Source organism: Aedes albopictus, chromosome 3 (genome assembly GCF_035046485.1).
Source record: "Aedes albopictus strain Foshan chromosome 3, AalbF5, whole genome shotgun sequence".
NCBI lineage: Eukaryota > Metazoa > Arthropoda > Insecta > Diptera > Culicidae > Aedes > Aedes albopictus.
Window position 1 is genome coordinate 205,674,926 of NC_085138.1, and position 15,928 is coordinate 205,690,853.

The window sequence follows — 15,928 nt, forward strand, 5'->3', positions numbered from 1 at the left end:
AATTCGTAGTTTTCTGTTTTTTTGTAGTTCTTTGAAGAGAAAAATATCAAACATTTTCTGAGAATGAATTAACTACATCGGCTGTTTTCCTACTCTCCGCATCGACAAATGTGGCGCTAGCTTCTATGCACGAAAAATCTCTAAAAGTAAATCGCAAAAATATTGTATGGCGAATAGCATCTAAAGGCAAATTTATCGAAGTGGAATACATTATTCGAAAATATATTTGGTAGTGGCTGTGCACAATGGTGACTACTATTAAGCCTACCAAATATTTTTTCAGTAAAAGCTTTCTATTTCAAGTAATTCAAGTTTAGATGCTTTTCACCATACAAAATACAATGGATTTACTCCTGCTGATCAACTGTGGGTGTGCGCCAAGCGGGTAGTCCATTTCTTCCTTACGTATGTGCGCACATTTAAAAAAAATACATTGGTCATCGCGACAAATTTAAAGTTACAAAAGAAAATATGGTTTTCTCTGTATTATACGTAGTTTTGTGAATATATTGCAGTGCTCTAAGTGATAAATAATCACTTAAATCACATTGATAGCTTTATTGCACTCGTGTGGGCTATTCACCATCAAAAAATCATGTGGTCATCGCGATATATTTAAAGTTCTGCTCGAACATAAAAATCTTACGAAATTTATAACGACTTGCTCCGGGTTTTTTAGTACTAGAAAATAGAACTTTGATCAGAGAAAATTTTCAAAACATGTATACTCATCCAGAGATCCTTGAAAATTCATTGCTTAAAATTTTTTGAAATCGGACTTGTAACGGCCGAGATATAGAAGGTTGAAATTAGCGTTCCAACTTTTTTCGAGGCATAGACGTTCGTGTAAGTGAAAAATAGCATCGACGCAGGAGTGTTAAATGCTTTGGCTGTTTTCCTACTCTCCGCATTGACCAATGTGGCGCTAGCTTCTATGCGCGAAAAATCGCTAAAAGTAAATCGCAAAAATATTGTATGGCGAATAGCATCTAATGGCGTATTCCTCGAAGTGGAACACATTATTCGAAAAAATAAATCTGGAGCTCGATTTGAATAGGTCGTATGTGCTTTCGTCGATATAAAATTCGATCTGTTTATTTCAGTTATTGTAGCAATATGGAAAATATTTTTGAGACTTTTAATGATGAAATGGAAAGCTTATTTTGTGAGGATTCTGCTGAATGTATGAACTTCGTTCAATGGACTACCCGCTTGGCACACACCCACAGTTGATCAGCAGGAGTAAATCAATTTAATTTTGTATGGCGAAATGCATCTAAACTTGAATTACTTGAAATACAAAGCTTTTCCCGAAAAAATATTTGGTAGGCTTAATAGTGGTCATCATTGTGCACAACCACTACCAAATATTTTTTCGAATAATGTATTCCACTTCGATAAATTTGCCTTTAGATGCTATTCGCCATACAATATTTTTGCAATTTACTTTTAGCCATTTTTCGCGCATAGAAGCTAGCGCCACATTGGTCGATGCGGAGAGTAGGGAAACAGCCGATGTAGTTAATTCATTTCAACGATTTTCGCTACAGTAAGCGAATCCAACTGATCGAATTTTTAATCGACGAAAGCACATACGACCTATTCAAATCGAGCTCCAGAAATATTTGGTAGCGGTTGTGCACAATGATGACCGGTTTGGTGCCTACCAAATATTTTTTCGGTAAAAGCTTTCCATTTCGAGGAATTCGAGTTTAGATGCTTTTCGTCATACAAAATAAAATGAATGAATGGACTACCCGCTTTGCGCGCAGCCACAGTTGATCAGCAGGAGTAAATCAATTTTATTTTGTATGGTGAAAAGCATCTAAACTTGAATTACTTGAAATAGAAAGCTTTCACTGAAAAATCATTTGGTAGGCTTAATAGTAGTCATCTTTGTGCACAACCGCTACCAAATATTTTTTTTTCGAATAATGTGTTTCACTTTGAGAAATACGCGATTAGGTGCTATTCGCCATACAATATGAATGAATTAACTACATCGGCTGTTTTCCTACTTGTTACGCAATGTGCAAACGCGCCGTCGTCATCAACGAGCCCCCACAACTCGCCGCCACTGCTAATGAAGTGGAACTGATTGAAAACGAAGAGAAACATGATACTGTTATGTAATAGGATCAAAACAAAAACGAGATTGTATATTCGGTAATTGAGATCGAGAATTTTGATAAAATTATAAAATTAGTTGCAAACTACGTCAAGTTTAGTGCTGGTTCAAGTGCCAGTTTAGATATAAAATTGTTTTGATTAATTGAAGTTCATTTAAGTTTGTTTATTGAAGATCAGGTAGAATTATTCTAAAGCTGAATTTCGAAATATTTGCATTACTTATACTAAATTACTTCGACAGAACTGATCGTTACTTCGAGTACAGCTGAGCATCGATAGCAAGCAGCATAATTGAGGTAAATGCTCGTTTATAACATATCATTAGTGCATAAAATGAATGCAACATGTATACAGGGATATTGTAAGCAGTCGCAGTTACCGTACGAGTTCAATTTCCGGACGTAGCGAAATAATACGTGGACACTAAACGTAAGTAAGAACGAAGGCAGGAAAAGTTATTGATTCTTAAATGTGAAACTAAACTAGGCAAAATGATTATGTATTCAACAGGAAAATTTAACAATTTGCAAATAAACGGATTAAAGCGAGTTGTTCAAGTTTACGGAAAACCGTCTACCATACTGTTGTCGATTCGGGAACATATTAAATTTTCGTTTATCGTCGGAATGTCAAGCGGTAGCGTAGCGGGTGCTGGAGTGAAGGAAAGCGGTTCTCCTGGTGAAGGAGTGAACTGTGGAGTGTGTCGCCGAACCGATAAAGACTGCACCAATGGTCGAATGGTACAATGCGACGAGTGCGATGAGTGGTTCCATTACGATTGTGTGAATGTTAACGATAGTATACGGAATTCTGACTGGAGCTGTAACGAGTGCGTAAGAACTTCGCTGGACAAGCAACGGCGAGCTATAAGTGAGCAGATGCAGCAGCTCAACCAGCAGCAGAAGCAGTGGCAACATCAGCAGCAGAAACACCTGGAGCAGACTGAGAAACAGCTGGAGAACCCTGAGCAGCGGCACGAACAACAGCGGCAGCAGCGAAGTCAAGAGCAGTTAGATCAGTTGCAAACAGGGCAGCTGCAGTTGCAACAGCCTTGTAACCAGCTGGAAGCAGTTACATTCGGATTCAACGTGCCGCGGCAATCGTTTGGCAGTGCTCTGAGACAGAATCAGCCACAGCCAGTCAGGTTAGCGGACGTGGTCGTTTCGGAGGGACAAGAAGCGAATGGACAGAGCCATAGCAACCCGTTAGGGAGTTTCACCGCCAACAATGTGAGATTATTTAGTAGAAGTAACAAGGCGTCGTCGAAGTCATCAAAGCGTTCTGTAAAACTTCGAGAACTGCAAACGAAGGCTCTTGAAGCAAGACAGGCGCTGGAGAAAAAGCAGTTGGAAGAGCGATTAGCGTTGGAGCGTGAAATGTTGGAGGATAGTGATTCCGAGGTGGACTCAGTTACGAGTCACAAGAACATTAACGAATGGCTGAATATATCGGATAATCCAGGAAAGATAACAGGAAACTCGATGGATGAAACACCACTGCCAGTGTACGACGAACTTCTGCGAAAACCGGTTGTGTCAGCATCTCAATCGTGTCTCCCTGGTGCACCGATAGCGCCATCAAGTGTTCAGCAACATACTGGATACCATGTCTCGCAGCAGTTTAGGAGAAGTTATGCTCCCAAGGTCAGGTACGCTGACAATATACGACCTAGTACGAAAATTTCGGGGTTTCTACCGGATTTCCAACCACTATTGGGTGATGACTCATCCATGCCGATACCTACCGTAGCGTCGCAGCAGCCTAGAATGACAGCGTATCCGGCGACAAGTTTTCAACATCAAGTCGCTCAAAATCGGCATCCCGGTTTAAATCCGCAGAACGTTGATCAGCCAGTGATGAGCACATCAACTCCACGACATCATTTATCTACATCTCAAAAGCAGTGTCAGCCACATATGTACAGCAGTTCTGCACCGCTGGATAGTGGCCACCTAGCAGCAAGGCAGACGGTTAAAGACCTTCCTAAGTTCGGCGGGGATCCCGAAGATTGGCCCAGATTCATTGCGGCATACGAGCGCACTTCTAGAATGTGTGCTTTTAGGAACGACGAGTTGCTCGACCGTCTGGAGAGAAGTTTGCATGATAAGGCACTCAACGCAGTCAAAAGCATGTTGCTGCATCCCGATAATGTTCCAATGATTATAAATCGGCTAAAAACACTTTTTGGTAATGCAGAATTCATCGTAGAAACTATGATTAGAAGAATTCGCATGATGGCCCCACCGAAAGCAGACAAACTGGAAACCATTGTCGACTTCGGTGTCGCAGTACAGAACCTCTGTGCAACGATTCAAGTCTGCCAGATGGACGAACGACTATACAATGTCGCATTACTGCAGGAGCTTGTGGATAACTTACCGTCTACGTTGAAAATGCAGTGGGCGCTTCATCGTAGAAATATTGGAACAGCTACAATGTTAGACTTCAACAATTGGTTAGGAGAAATGGTTGAGGCCTTTAGCCAGGTGATTAGACCCACTGTATGGCACAAGCCGCAGAGCTCCGATTTCAAATTTGAAAGGAACACCCGTAAAGAACATATCAATGTTCATGTCCATGCAACAGACCCTCCAGAAAACGTAGATGCCATAGTTTGTCTAGCGTGTGACAACGATTGTAGCACACTTGACGTGTGCACTAGCTTTCTGGAAATGTCGCCGAATGCACGTTGGACGCTGGTTAAAGAGAAGCAAATATGCAGAAAGTGTTTAGCTAAACATTTAGGAAACTGTGACAGAAACATCCCCTGCAACCAAAACGGGTGCAGCTATCTGCATCACAGGCTGTTACATGATGAAAGACATCACAAAAGGCAGCCATCAAATACTCCAGTTCAACGTACGTCTTGTAATGTTCACTACAGTTCACAGAAAGACGTCCTATTGAAGTACATTCCTGTCACGGTGTTTGGAAAAGGCAAAGCAATCAAAACTTATGCTTTCCTTGATTCAGGATCGACATCGACGATTATAGAGCACAGTTTGTGGAGAGAATTGGATCTTGACGGTAAGAAATCGCCATTGAGAATCTCATGGACTGATGGACAAAAAAGGTGTGAAGCGAATTCTATGGTGTTTTCAGCTAAAATAGCTAGTTCACAGAACCCAGGGCAAAGCTTCATTCTTCCCGAGATACATACCGTGAAAACCCTAGATCTCCCTGCGCAGTCAATATCGGCGGCAAAGTTAGCGGAACATTTTTCACATCTATCAGATCTGCCAATAGTGTCATACTCAGATGTCAAGCCCCGAATTTTACTGGGAGTTGATAGCTCAAGATTGGAGAGTCCGTTTGACTTCAGAGAGGGTGACGAAAATGAGCCGATGGCAATGCTCACTCGACTGGGGTGGGTGGTTTACGGTCCGTGTTCGATGCCAGAACAAGCGAAGGTCATCGAAGATGTCGCAAGCAACGAGTTAAACGGAGCTCAAAGGATTGCCAAGCCCGAAAATATCAAGAAGATACCGATGACAACAGATGAAAATAACGTGTTGCCACATGTTAACGTTGTTGGAAAGCAGCGTTTAGTACAGATCGATAATAGCGCACTACTTTCTCCAAGCGAAACTATGGTCACTAAACGGCTAGAAAACAGGAACAATCGTTCAGGTATACAACAAATGCCGTTTGGTCACACCATTTTGGGACGAGCTATGTCATCGGGAACTCCAGACCGGAAGTGTTGTGCTCCCTACAATAGCCCCGCTACGCAAATGTACATAATGGACTACCAGGAGCAGCAGACCCAATGTGACTATACGGATATGAAGTTGGAAGTCGACTCCGACGCAACAGAGAGTACACAAGGACTTACAAGTTGTGTACTGGGGGGGAGTGTTACGCAATGTGCAAACGCGCCGTCGTCATCAACGAGCCCCCACAACTCGCCGCCACTGCTAATGAAGTGGAACTGATTGAAAACGAAGAGAAACATGATACTGTTATGTAATAGGATCAAAACAAAAACGAGATTGTATATTCGGTAATTGAGATCGAGAATTTTGATAAAATTATAAAATTAGTTGCAAACTACGTCAAGTTTAGTGCTGGTTCAAGTGCCAGTTTAGATATAAAATTGTTTTGATTAATTGAAGTTCATTTAAGTTTGTTTATTGAAGATCAGGTAGAATTATTCTAAAGCTGAATTTCGAAATATTTGCATTACTTATACTAAATTACTTCGACAGAACTGATCGTTACTTCGAGTACAGCTGAGCATCGATAGCAAGCAGCATAATTGAGGTAAATGCTCGTTTATAACATATCATTAGTGCATAAAATGAATGCAACATGTATACAGGGATATTGTAAGCAGTCGCAGTTACCGTACGAGTTCAATTTCCGGACGTAGCGAAATAATACGTGGACACTAAACGTAAGTAAGAACGAAGGCAGGAAAAGTTATTGATTCTTAAATGTGAAACTAAACTAGGCAAAATGATTATGTATTCAACAGGAAAATTTAACAATTTGCAAATAAACGGATTAAAGCGAGTTGTTCAAGTTTACGGAAAACCGTCTACCATACTGTTGTCGATTCGGGAACACTACTCTCCGCATCAACCAATGTGGCGCTAGCTTCTATGCGCGAAAAATCGCTAAAAGTAAATCGCAAAAATATTGTATGGCGAATACCATCTAAAGGCATATTATTCAAAGTGGAACACAATATTCGAAAAAATATTTGGTAGTGGTTGTGCACAATGGTGACCACTATTAAGCCTACAAACTATTTTTTCGGGAAAAGCTTTGTATTTCAAGTAATTCAAGTTTAGATGCATTTCGCCATACAAAATTAAATTGATTTACTCCTGCTGATCAACTGTGGCTGCGCGCAAAGCGGGTAGTCCATTAACTACATCGGCTGTTTTCCTACTCTCCGCATCGACCAATGTGGCGCTAGCTTCTATGCGCGAAAGATCGCTAAAAGTAAATCGCAAAAATATTGTATGGCGAATACCATCTAAAGGCAAATTCTTCAAAGTGGAACACAATATTCGAAAAAAATTTTTGGTAGTGATTGTGCACAATGGTGACCACTATTAAGCCTACCAAATATTTTTTCGGGAAAAGCTTTGTATTTCAAGTAATTCAAGTTTAGATGCATTTCGCCATACAAAATTAAATTGATTTACTCCTGCTGATCAACTGTGGCTGCGCGCAAAGCGGGAAGTCCATTTACTACTGCTGATCAACTGTGGGTGTGCGCCAAGCCGGTAGTCCATTCATTTACTTTTAGCGATTTTTCGCGCATAGAAGCTAGCGCTACATTGGTCGATGCGGAGAGTAGGAAAACAGCCGATGTAGTTAATGGACTACCCGCTTTGCGCGCAGCCACAGTTGATCAGCAGGAGTAAATCAATTTTATTTTGTATGGCGAAATGCATCTAAACTTGAATTACTTGAAATAGAAAGCTTTTCCCCAAAAAATATTTGGTAGGCTTAATAGTGGTCACCATTGTACACAACCACTACCAAATATTTTTTCGAATAATGTGTTCCACTTTGAAGAATTTGCCTTTAGATGGTATTCGCCATACAATATTTTTGCGATTTACTTTTAGCGATTTTTCGTGCATAGAAGCTAGCGCCACATTAGTCGATGCGGAGAGTAGGAAAACAGCCGATGTAGTTAATTCATTAACTACATCGGCTGTTTCCCTACTCTCCGCATCGACCAATGTGGCGCTAGCTTCTATGCGCGAAAAATCGCTAAAAGTAAATCGCAAAAATATTGTATGGCGAATAGCATCTGAAGGCAAATTTATCGAAGTGGAATACATTATTCGAAAAAATATTTGGTAGTGGTTGTGCACAATGGTGACTACTATTCGCCCCCAAAACGACGATTCGACCGCTTGGGAGTGTTGTCGTCGTCATGATGATGCTTCCCGAAAGCAATGTCAAATTCGTTCGGGGTTTGAAAACATTGGAAAGAAATGAATTACCTACATCGGCTGTTTTCCTACTCTCCGCATCGACCAATGTGGCGCTAGCTTCTATGCGCGAAAAATCGGTAAAAGTAAATCGCAAAAATATTGTATGGCGAATACCATCTAAAGGCATATTATTCAAAGTGGAACACATTATTCGAAAAAATATTTGGTAGTAGTTGTGCACAATGGTGACTACTATTAAGCCTACCAAATATTTTTTCGGGAAAAGCTTTCTATTTCAAGTAATTCAAGTTTAGATGCATTTCGCCATACAAAATTAAATGGACTACCCGCTTGGCGCACACCCACAGTTGATCAGCAGGAGTAAATCCCTTTTATTTTATATGGTGAAAAGCATCTAAACTTGAATTACTTGAAATAGAAAGCTTTTACTGAAAAAAATATTTGGTAGGCTTAATAGTAGTCACCATTGTGAACAACCACTACCAAATATTTTTTTCGAAAAATGTATTTCACTTCGATAAATATGCCTTTAGATGCTATTCGCCATACAATATTTTTGCGATTTACTTTTAGCGATTTTTCGCGCATAGAAGCTAGCGCCACATTGGTCGATGCGGAGAGTAGGAAAACAGCCGATGTAGTTAATTCATTGATTTACTCCTGCTGATCAACTGTGGCTGCGCGCAAAGCGGGTAGTCCATTCATTATTTTTACAGTCAGATTGAGATTTACGAGTAAATGAGTGTGATCCGAAGGTATAACTGTTTATTCTGAGCATAACAGTATTTTTTACGGCAGTGCAAACTAATTAGAAGTACGATATTTCTGGGTCTGAAAATCGTCCAGGCGAAGTGGATAGCAAATCTAACCTAGAATATCCAACAATGGACTACCCGCTTGGCGCATACCCACAGTTGATCAGCAGGAGTAAATCCATTTTATTTTGTATGGTGAAAAGCATCTAAACTTGAATTACTTGAAATAGAAAGCTTTTACTGAAAAAATATTTGGTAGGCTTAATAGTAGTCACCATTGTGCACAACCACTACCAAATATTTTTTTGAATAATGTATTCCACTTCGATAAATTTGCCTTTAGATGCTATTCGCCATACAATATTTTTGCGATTTACTTTTAGCGATTTTTCGCGCATAGAAGCTAGCGCCACATTGGTCGATGCGGAGAGTAGGAAAACAGCCGATGTAGGTAATTCATTCTAACCTCAACTCCTCACTTGCACAAGCCGGATCTCATTTTTCACGGAAATGGTGGAACAAAATGCAAAACTAATGTACGTGCGACCGAGGGAATGAATTAACTACATCGGCTGTTTTCCTGCTCTCCGCATCGACCAATGCGGCGCTAGCTTCTATGCGCAAAAATCGCTAAAAGTAAATCGCAAAAATATTGTATGGCGAATAGCATCTAAAGGCAAATCTAAAGGCAAATAGTTGGTAGTGGTTGTGCACAATGGTGACTGCTATTAAGCCTACCGAATATTTTTTCAGTAAAAGCTTTCTTTTTCAAGTAATTCAAGTTTAGATGCTTTTCACCATACAAATAAAATGGATTTACTCCTGCTGATCAACTGTGGGTGCGCGCCAAGCGGGCAGTCCATTGAAAGTTCTACCATTCCTACTTAAAAAAAATGTCGGATGTTGATTGTAAGTAGGAAAAATAAAATAATTCCCCCAACAGATTATGTTGATAGGTATGTAAAAAAAGGTAAACATCATCAGTTCGGTAGTTGCGCTACCGAAACAAAGATGGGTAACAGTATGTTTTGTTTTGCCCTTGAAAGCCAATTAAGCCTACCAAATATTTTTTCAGTAAAAGCTTTCTATTTCAAGTAATTCAAGTTTAGATGCTTTTCACCATACAAAATAAAATGGATTTACTCCTGCTGTTCAACTGTGGGTCTGCGCCAAGCGGGTAGCCCATTTAGCACTATTTCGACCAAAAAGCTTGCAAATGACATTTTTAATAGATGCATCATATTGCCCCGCTTATCTTAGATTCTCAGCAAGCTGCGTTCGAAACGCGCAGCCTCAGATCGCGCCAGACCGCGCACGTATGATTTGTACACGGTGTGCACCTTGGCTAAAACTGTTTTTCAGCCGCCGGGTGGAGCTGTCAGCCGCCGTGTACAAATCAAACGGGCGCAATCTTAAGGCGGCTGACTCAGATCAGCAGCATCTGAGTGATTAAGCTAGGATGCACAATACCTAATTCATAATATTAATTCGGTTTTGTATTCAGGATTTGCCGAAAAACCTATTTTAAACAATCCATTACCTGCATCGGCTGTTTTCCTACTCTCCGCATCGACCAATGTGGCGCTAGCTTCTATGCGCGAAAAACCGCTAAATGTATTTAAATCGCAAAAATATTGTATGGCGAATAGCATCTAAAGGCATACTTCTCGAAGGGGAATACATTAATCGAAAAAATATTTGGTAGTGGTTGTGCACAATGCACTATTATGCCTACCAAATATTTTTGTAGGAAGAGCTTTCTATTTCAAATAATTCAAGTTTAGATGCTTTTCGCATTACAAAATTAAATGGGTTTACTCCTGCTGATCAGCTGCGGCTGCGCGTCAAGCGGGTAGTCCATTATTTTCCTTATTTTTTTGCTCCTTTGCACCTATAGTGGTGGCAGTGTTCCTATAGTGGCGCGTCCCATAAGAATGAATTAACTACATCGGCTGTTTTCCTACTCTCCGCATCGACCAATGTGGCGCTAGCTTCTATGCGCGAAAAATCGCTAAAAGTAAATCGCAAAAATATTGTATGGCGAATACCATCTAAAGGCAAATGGACTACCCGCTTGGCGCACACCCACAGTTGATCAGCAGGAGTAAATCCATTTTATTTTGTATGGTGAAAAGCATCTAAACTTGATTTACTTGAAATAGAAAGCTTTTACTGAAAAAATATTTGGTAGGCTTAATAGTAGTCACCATTGTGCACAACCACTACCAAATATTTTTTCGAATAATGTATTCCACTTCGATAAATTTGCCTTTAGATGCTATTCGCCATACAATATTTTTGCGATTTACTTTTAGCGATTTTTCGCGCATAGAAGCTAGCACCACATTGGTCGATGCGGAGAGTAGGAAAACAGCCGATGTAGATAATTCATTCTTCAAAGTGGAACACATTATTCGAAAAAATATTTGGTAGGGGGGGTGGGGGTAAGACGGACCGGGTGGGTAAGACGGACCACTGACTAGTTCTGTCACTTAAGAGCTGAAATTTGGTTTTCTTTTACGATTAACTCCATCTTCTTATCAGTAGATGATTATTAAACCACTCCATGAGAGAATACATATGTCAAAAGGGCAAAAAATAAACAATGATTTAGCTGGCTACACGCTTTTGTGATGGGATCTAATTTTGAGGCGGCAATAAATAAGCTTTTTTAACATTAAATTGCTGAGTTTTCCCATATTATTTTGAGTTTCCCAGTTGTTTTAAACTGTTCCGTCCTACACAAAACGAAATTCAGGTAAATTTCATGGCTTATGGATAACGATGGTGGAATAAATATTTTGCGTTGCGTGGGGGTAAGACGGTCCGCCTTGAGGGTGGGTAAGACGGACAGTGTTGGGGCTACTTTGATAGTGCCATGAGAAACACATTAAACCCACACATTGTTCACAGATTAAAATCTTTGGAGTACAAAAATCGTTGTGGAAGCCGTGTAAAGCATTTTATATTGATTTTTTGTTTAAAAAATCATTATATTTGAATTTTTGTTGTTGGAACAGTTTGCACTTCGAAAATTACCAGAGCATTGCATACTGTTGGGCGTTTACCAGTGTATGAATGTTTCCAATTTACAAAATGGACTTTAATTTGCAAAAACACGTTTCGCTAAGAAATTCAAAGCCAAATTTAGATTCTATTATGATTGATCTACCGAATATAAACGGCTAAGAACATCATTTAACACAATTAATGGCTTATTAGCTAATTTTCCAAACGTATCCATCTTACCCACCCTACCGGTCCGTCTTACCCACACTGTTGAAAAACATACATTTGGAGATCACTTTTTAAATATCTCAAAAGTCATGGAAAATCAAATTTTATTGCAAAATCGTTTTGCAGATTGTAAAGTACCTTAGTTGAAGTAAATAGTATGGAGGTAAAATTTTAATTATCTCATTGTTTACACTGTCAAAATAGAGTGTTTCCTAAGCATGTCCGTCTTACCCCCACCCCCCCTAGTGGTTGTGCACAATGCACAATGGGTCCAGAGCCGTATTTACGAAGACAAAAATGTTTGTGCCTAAACCTTAAGTTTTAGATACATGGTGTCTTTGGGAAACTTTCTTCTTATTTTTTGACCTTTTTTCTCATTATTGTGAAATTAGGGTGGTCCCTCTAGTTTCGCTGATCCAAACATCTGCTTTTTAATAGTTTTATGTACGTTCACAAAATGTTCTACAAAGTTGTAAAAGAACTTATTTGGAGCAATTTTGCCGAAGAAACCATTATTCTATCTCTTATGGTTCCTAACTTATAATTTTTTAAAAGATTCATGGTAGGGTGATCCATGAATTTCAGTTTTCCTGAAATAACTTTTAATTCGTTCGTTTCTCGTAAATACTTTGTTCCAAGCACTTTTAGAACTATCAACGACGCATATTTTTTCCAAAGAGCTCAAAGTTCTAACTCGCGTAGTTAAAAAGATATTGGCATTTTTCTTCGAAAAATCACTTTTTTCAAAAAGTCATATCTCAAAAAGGAGCAATTGGATTTTCAATCTCCCGGTTGCATTGGAAAGATCGTACTCTGTTCTATTTATGGTAAAAAAACTGTAGGTAGGTACCTTTTTTGTTTAAAGCTTTTTATTGAATTTTGAAAATTTTTTTCATGGAAAAGCAGTTGTAACTTTGAAAATCGATGAGATACATATTTGGCGTCTTCGACAAAATTGTAAGTTTTTGGCTGCTCTAAAAGTACCCAGAACAAAGTATTGCGAAAAAATCAACACATAAAATTATATTGAGTAAAAACAGATTTTCATATGAAAAATGACACATTTCAAGCAAATTCAACTCGTCTTTGTTAGATAGATCAAAGTAGCTTGGAAAATGGTCATCCATTTCATTCTAGAACCAATGTTTATTTATACTGTCATCACCATTTAGGCACAATGTTGATAAGATATTGTAAATCATGTAACTTTGATAGGCTTTTACGTTAATATAAACATGTACTAGTGATTGACATTTTCACTATCCATACATTGAAGTGATAAAATTGAAATTAAATTAATGGAAATCAGCTCAAAATCACATTTTAAGTTGAGTTCATTGACGAATTATGGATTATAAGCAAATTTAAACATTTTCGACATGGTTACTTCGATCTATCTAACAAAGACTAGTCGAGTTTGCTGAAATGAATTAACTACATCGGCTGTTTTCCTACTCTCCGCATCGACCAATGTGGCGCTAGCTTCTATGCGCGAAAAATCGCTAAAAGTAAATCGCAAAAATATTGTATGGCGAATACCATCTAAAGGCAAATTCTTAAAAGTGGAACACATTATTCGAAAAAATATTTGGTAGTGGTTGTGCACAATGGTAACCACTATTAAGCCTACCAAATATTTTTTCGGGAAAAGCTTTGTATTTCAAGTAATTCAAGTTTAGATGCATTTCGCCATACAAAATTAAACTGATTTACTCCTGCTGATCAACTGTGGCTGCGCGCAAAGCGGGTAGTCCATTGTTCCGCTTTCCATATGAAAATCGGTTTTTATTCAATATAATTCTATGTGTTGATTTTTTCGCATTACTTTGTTCTGGGCACTTTTAGAGTAGCCAAAAACTCACAATTTTGTCGAAGACGCCAAGTTTGTATCTCATCGATTTTCAAAGTTACAACTGCAATTCCATAAAAAAAATCGTATTTTCAAAATTTTATAAAAAGTTTTAAACAAAAAAGGTACCTGCAGTTTTTTGACCATAAATATAACAGAGTATGATCTTTCCAATGCAACCGAGAGATTGAAAATCCATCTGCCCCTTTTTGAGATATGACATTTTGAAAAAAGTGATTTTTCGAAGAAAAATGCCAATATCTTTTTAACTGTTAGAACTTTGAGCTCTATGGAAAAAATATGCATCGTTGATAGTTTTAAAAGAGCTCGGAACAAAGTATTTACGAGAAACGAACGAATTAAAAGTTACTTCAGAAAAACTGAAATTCATGAATCACCCTAACATGAATCTTTTAAAAAAATATAAGTTAGGAACCATAAGGGATAGAATAATGGTTTCTTCGGCAAACTTGCTCCAATTAAGTTCTTTTACAACTTTGTAGAACATTTTGTGAACGTACATAAAACTATTAAAAAGCAGATGTTTGGATCAGCGAAACTAGAGGGACCACCCTAATTTCACAATAATGAGAAAAAAGGTCGAAAAATAAGAAGAAAGTTTCCCAAAGACACCATGTATCTAAAGCTTAAGGTTTAGGCACAAACATTTTTCTCTTCGTAAACACGGCTCTGGACCCATTGTGCAATGATGGTAACCACTATTAAGCCTACCAAATATTTTTTCGGGAAAAGCTTTGTATTTCAAGTAATTCAAGTTTAGATGCATTTCGCCATACAAAATTAAATTGATTTACTCCTGATTCCCGTTTCCGCTGCGTGTTTGGCCTTACTCTGTCCCTGGTCCGCCGACATGTAGTAATGGACTACCCGCTTTGCGCGCAGCCACAGTTGATCAGCAGGAGTAAATCAATTTAATTTTGTATGGCGAAATGCATCTAAACTTGAATGGACTACCCGCTTTGCACGCAGCCACAGTTGATCAGCAGGAGTAAATCAATTTAATTTTGTATGGCGAAATGCATCTAAACTTGAATTACTTGAAATACAAAGCATTTACCGAAAAAATATTTGGTAGGCTTAATAGTGGTCACCATTGTGCACAACCACTACCAAATATTTTTTCGAATAATGTGTTCCACTTTGAAGAATTTGCCTTTAGATGGTATTCGCCATACAATATTTTTGCGATTTACTTTTAGCGATTTTTCGCGCATAGGAGCTAGCTTTTCCCGAAAAAATATTTGGTAGGCTTAATAGTGGTCACCATTGTACACAACCACTACCAAATATTTTTTCGAATAATGTGTTCCACTTTGAAGAATTTGCCTTTAGATAGTATTCGCCATACAATATTTTTGCGATTTACTTTTAGCGATTTTTCGCGCATGGAAGCTAGCGCCACATTGGTCGATGCGGAGAGTAGGAAAACAGCCGATGTAGTTAATTCATTAGTATTTAGTCGTAGTAGTTATTAAAATACTGTGTTTCAACTATCCCCATCGCATTAGGGTTTTGACCGAATGGAAGCTCCAAAGATAAATTGATAGTTGAACAATATTTCAATAATCGGAAATCTCCGTGGTCACTGGACAACATTCAGAGAGAAAAAAAAGGCTGTCTATGTTAACGCCTTCAAAGTACTAATCCTAAGAAATATTACAAAGAAGAGTAAAAAAAAGTAATAGCTAGTTTTTAAAGATTTGATTCCGTTCCGTTTCGATTCCGTTTTTAGCCGATATGGACAACTAGTTTTTCTGACAGCTTCTCCAAATAACAATCAAATAATATCCTAAGTTATTTTATAATACATTCTGAAAATTATTTCAAGCTGATTACCAATAGTGTCAATAACCGATGTTGGTTATTGACAGCACCAGCATCATCCCCAAATAACCTTCATATTGGTGTTAGATAACACTTTTTGAGCTTCCATTCGGTGTTGCAAATCAGTCGAACCCTATATGTCAAAATATAGTCTATGATGTGCCAAATTGTGTTATTAATTTCGCTAGTCG

The 15,928-nt window shown here is 38.5% G+C and overlaps 1 protein-coding gene across 4 annotated transcripts; it reads left to right on the forward strand.

Annotated features, from left to right (window-relative positions):
- Positions 1 to 2,020: 2,020 nt before the first annotated feature.
- Positions 2,021 to 6,803, forward strand: LOC115261576 (uncharacterized). 4 transcript variants are annotated; one of them, XR_009998969.1, is made up of 3 exons: positions 2,021 to 6,274; positions 6,339 to 6,393; positions 6,452 to 6,803. XR_009998969.1 is itself a non-coding variant. In XM_062858677.1 (2 exons), the coding sequence occupies exon 2, from the start codon at positions 2,622 to 2,624 to the stop codon at positions 6,063 to 6,065; it is 3,444 nt and encodes a 1,147-aa protein (XP_062714661.1). In that variant the 5' UTR covers positions 2,021 to 2,426; positions 2,485 to 2,621; the 3' UTR covers positions 6,066 to 6,799. The 4 variants fall into 4 exon arrangements, 1 of the variants encoding a protein (XP_062714661.1); XR_009998967.1 differs by having other exon boundaries at positions 2,021 to 6,393; positions 6,452 to 6,802; XR_009998968.1 differs by having other exon boundaries at positions 6,339 to 6,801.
- Positions 6,804 to 15,928: the final 9,125 nt, after the last annotated feature.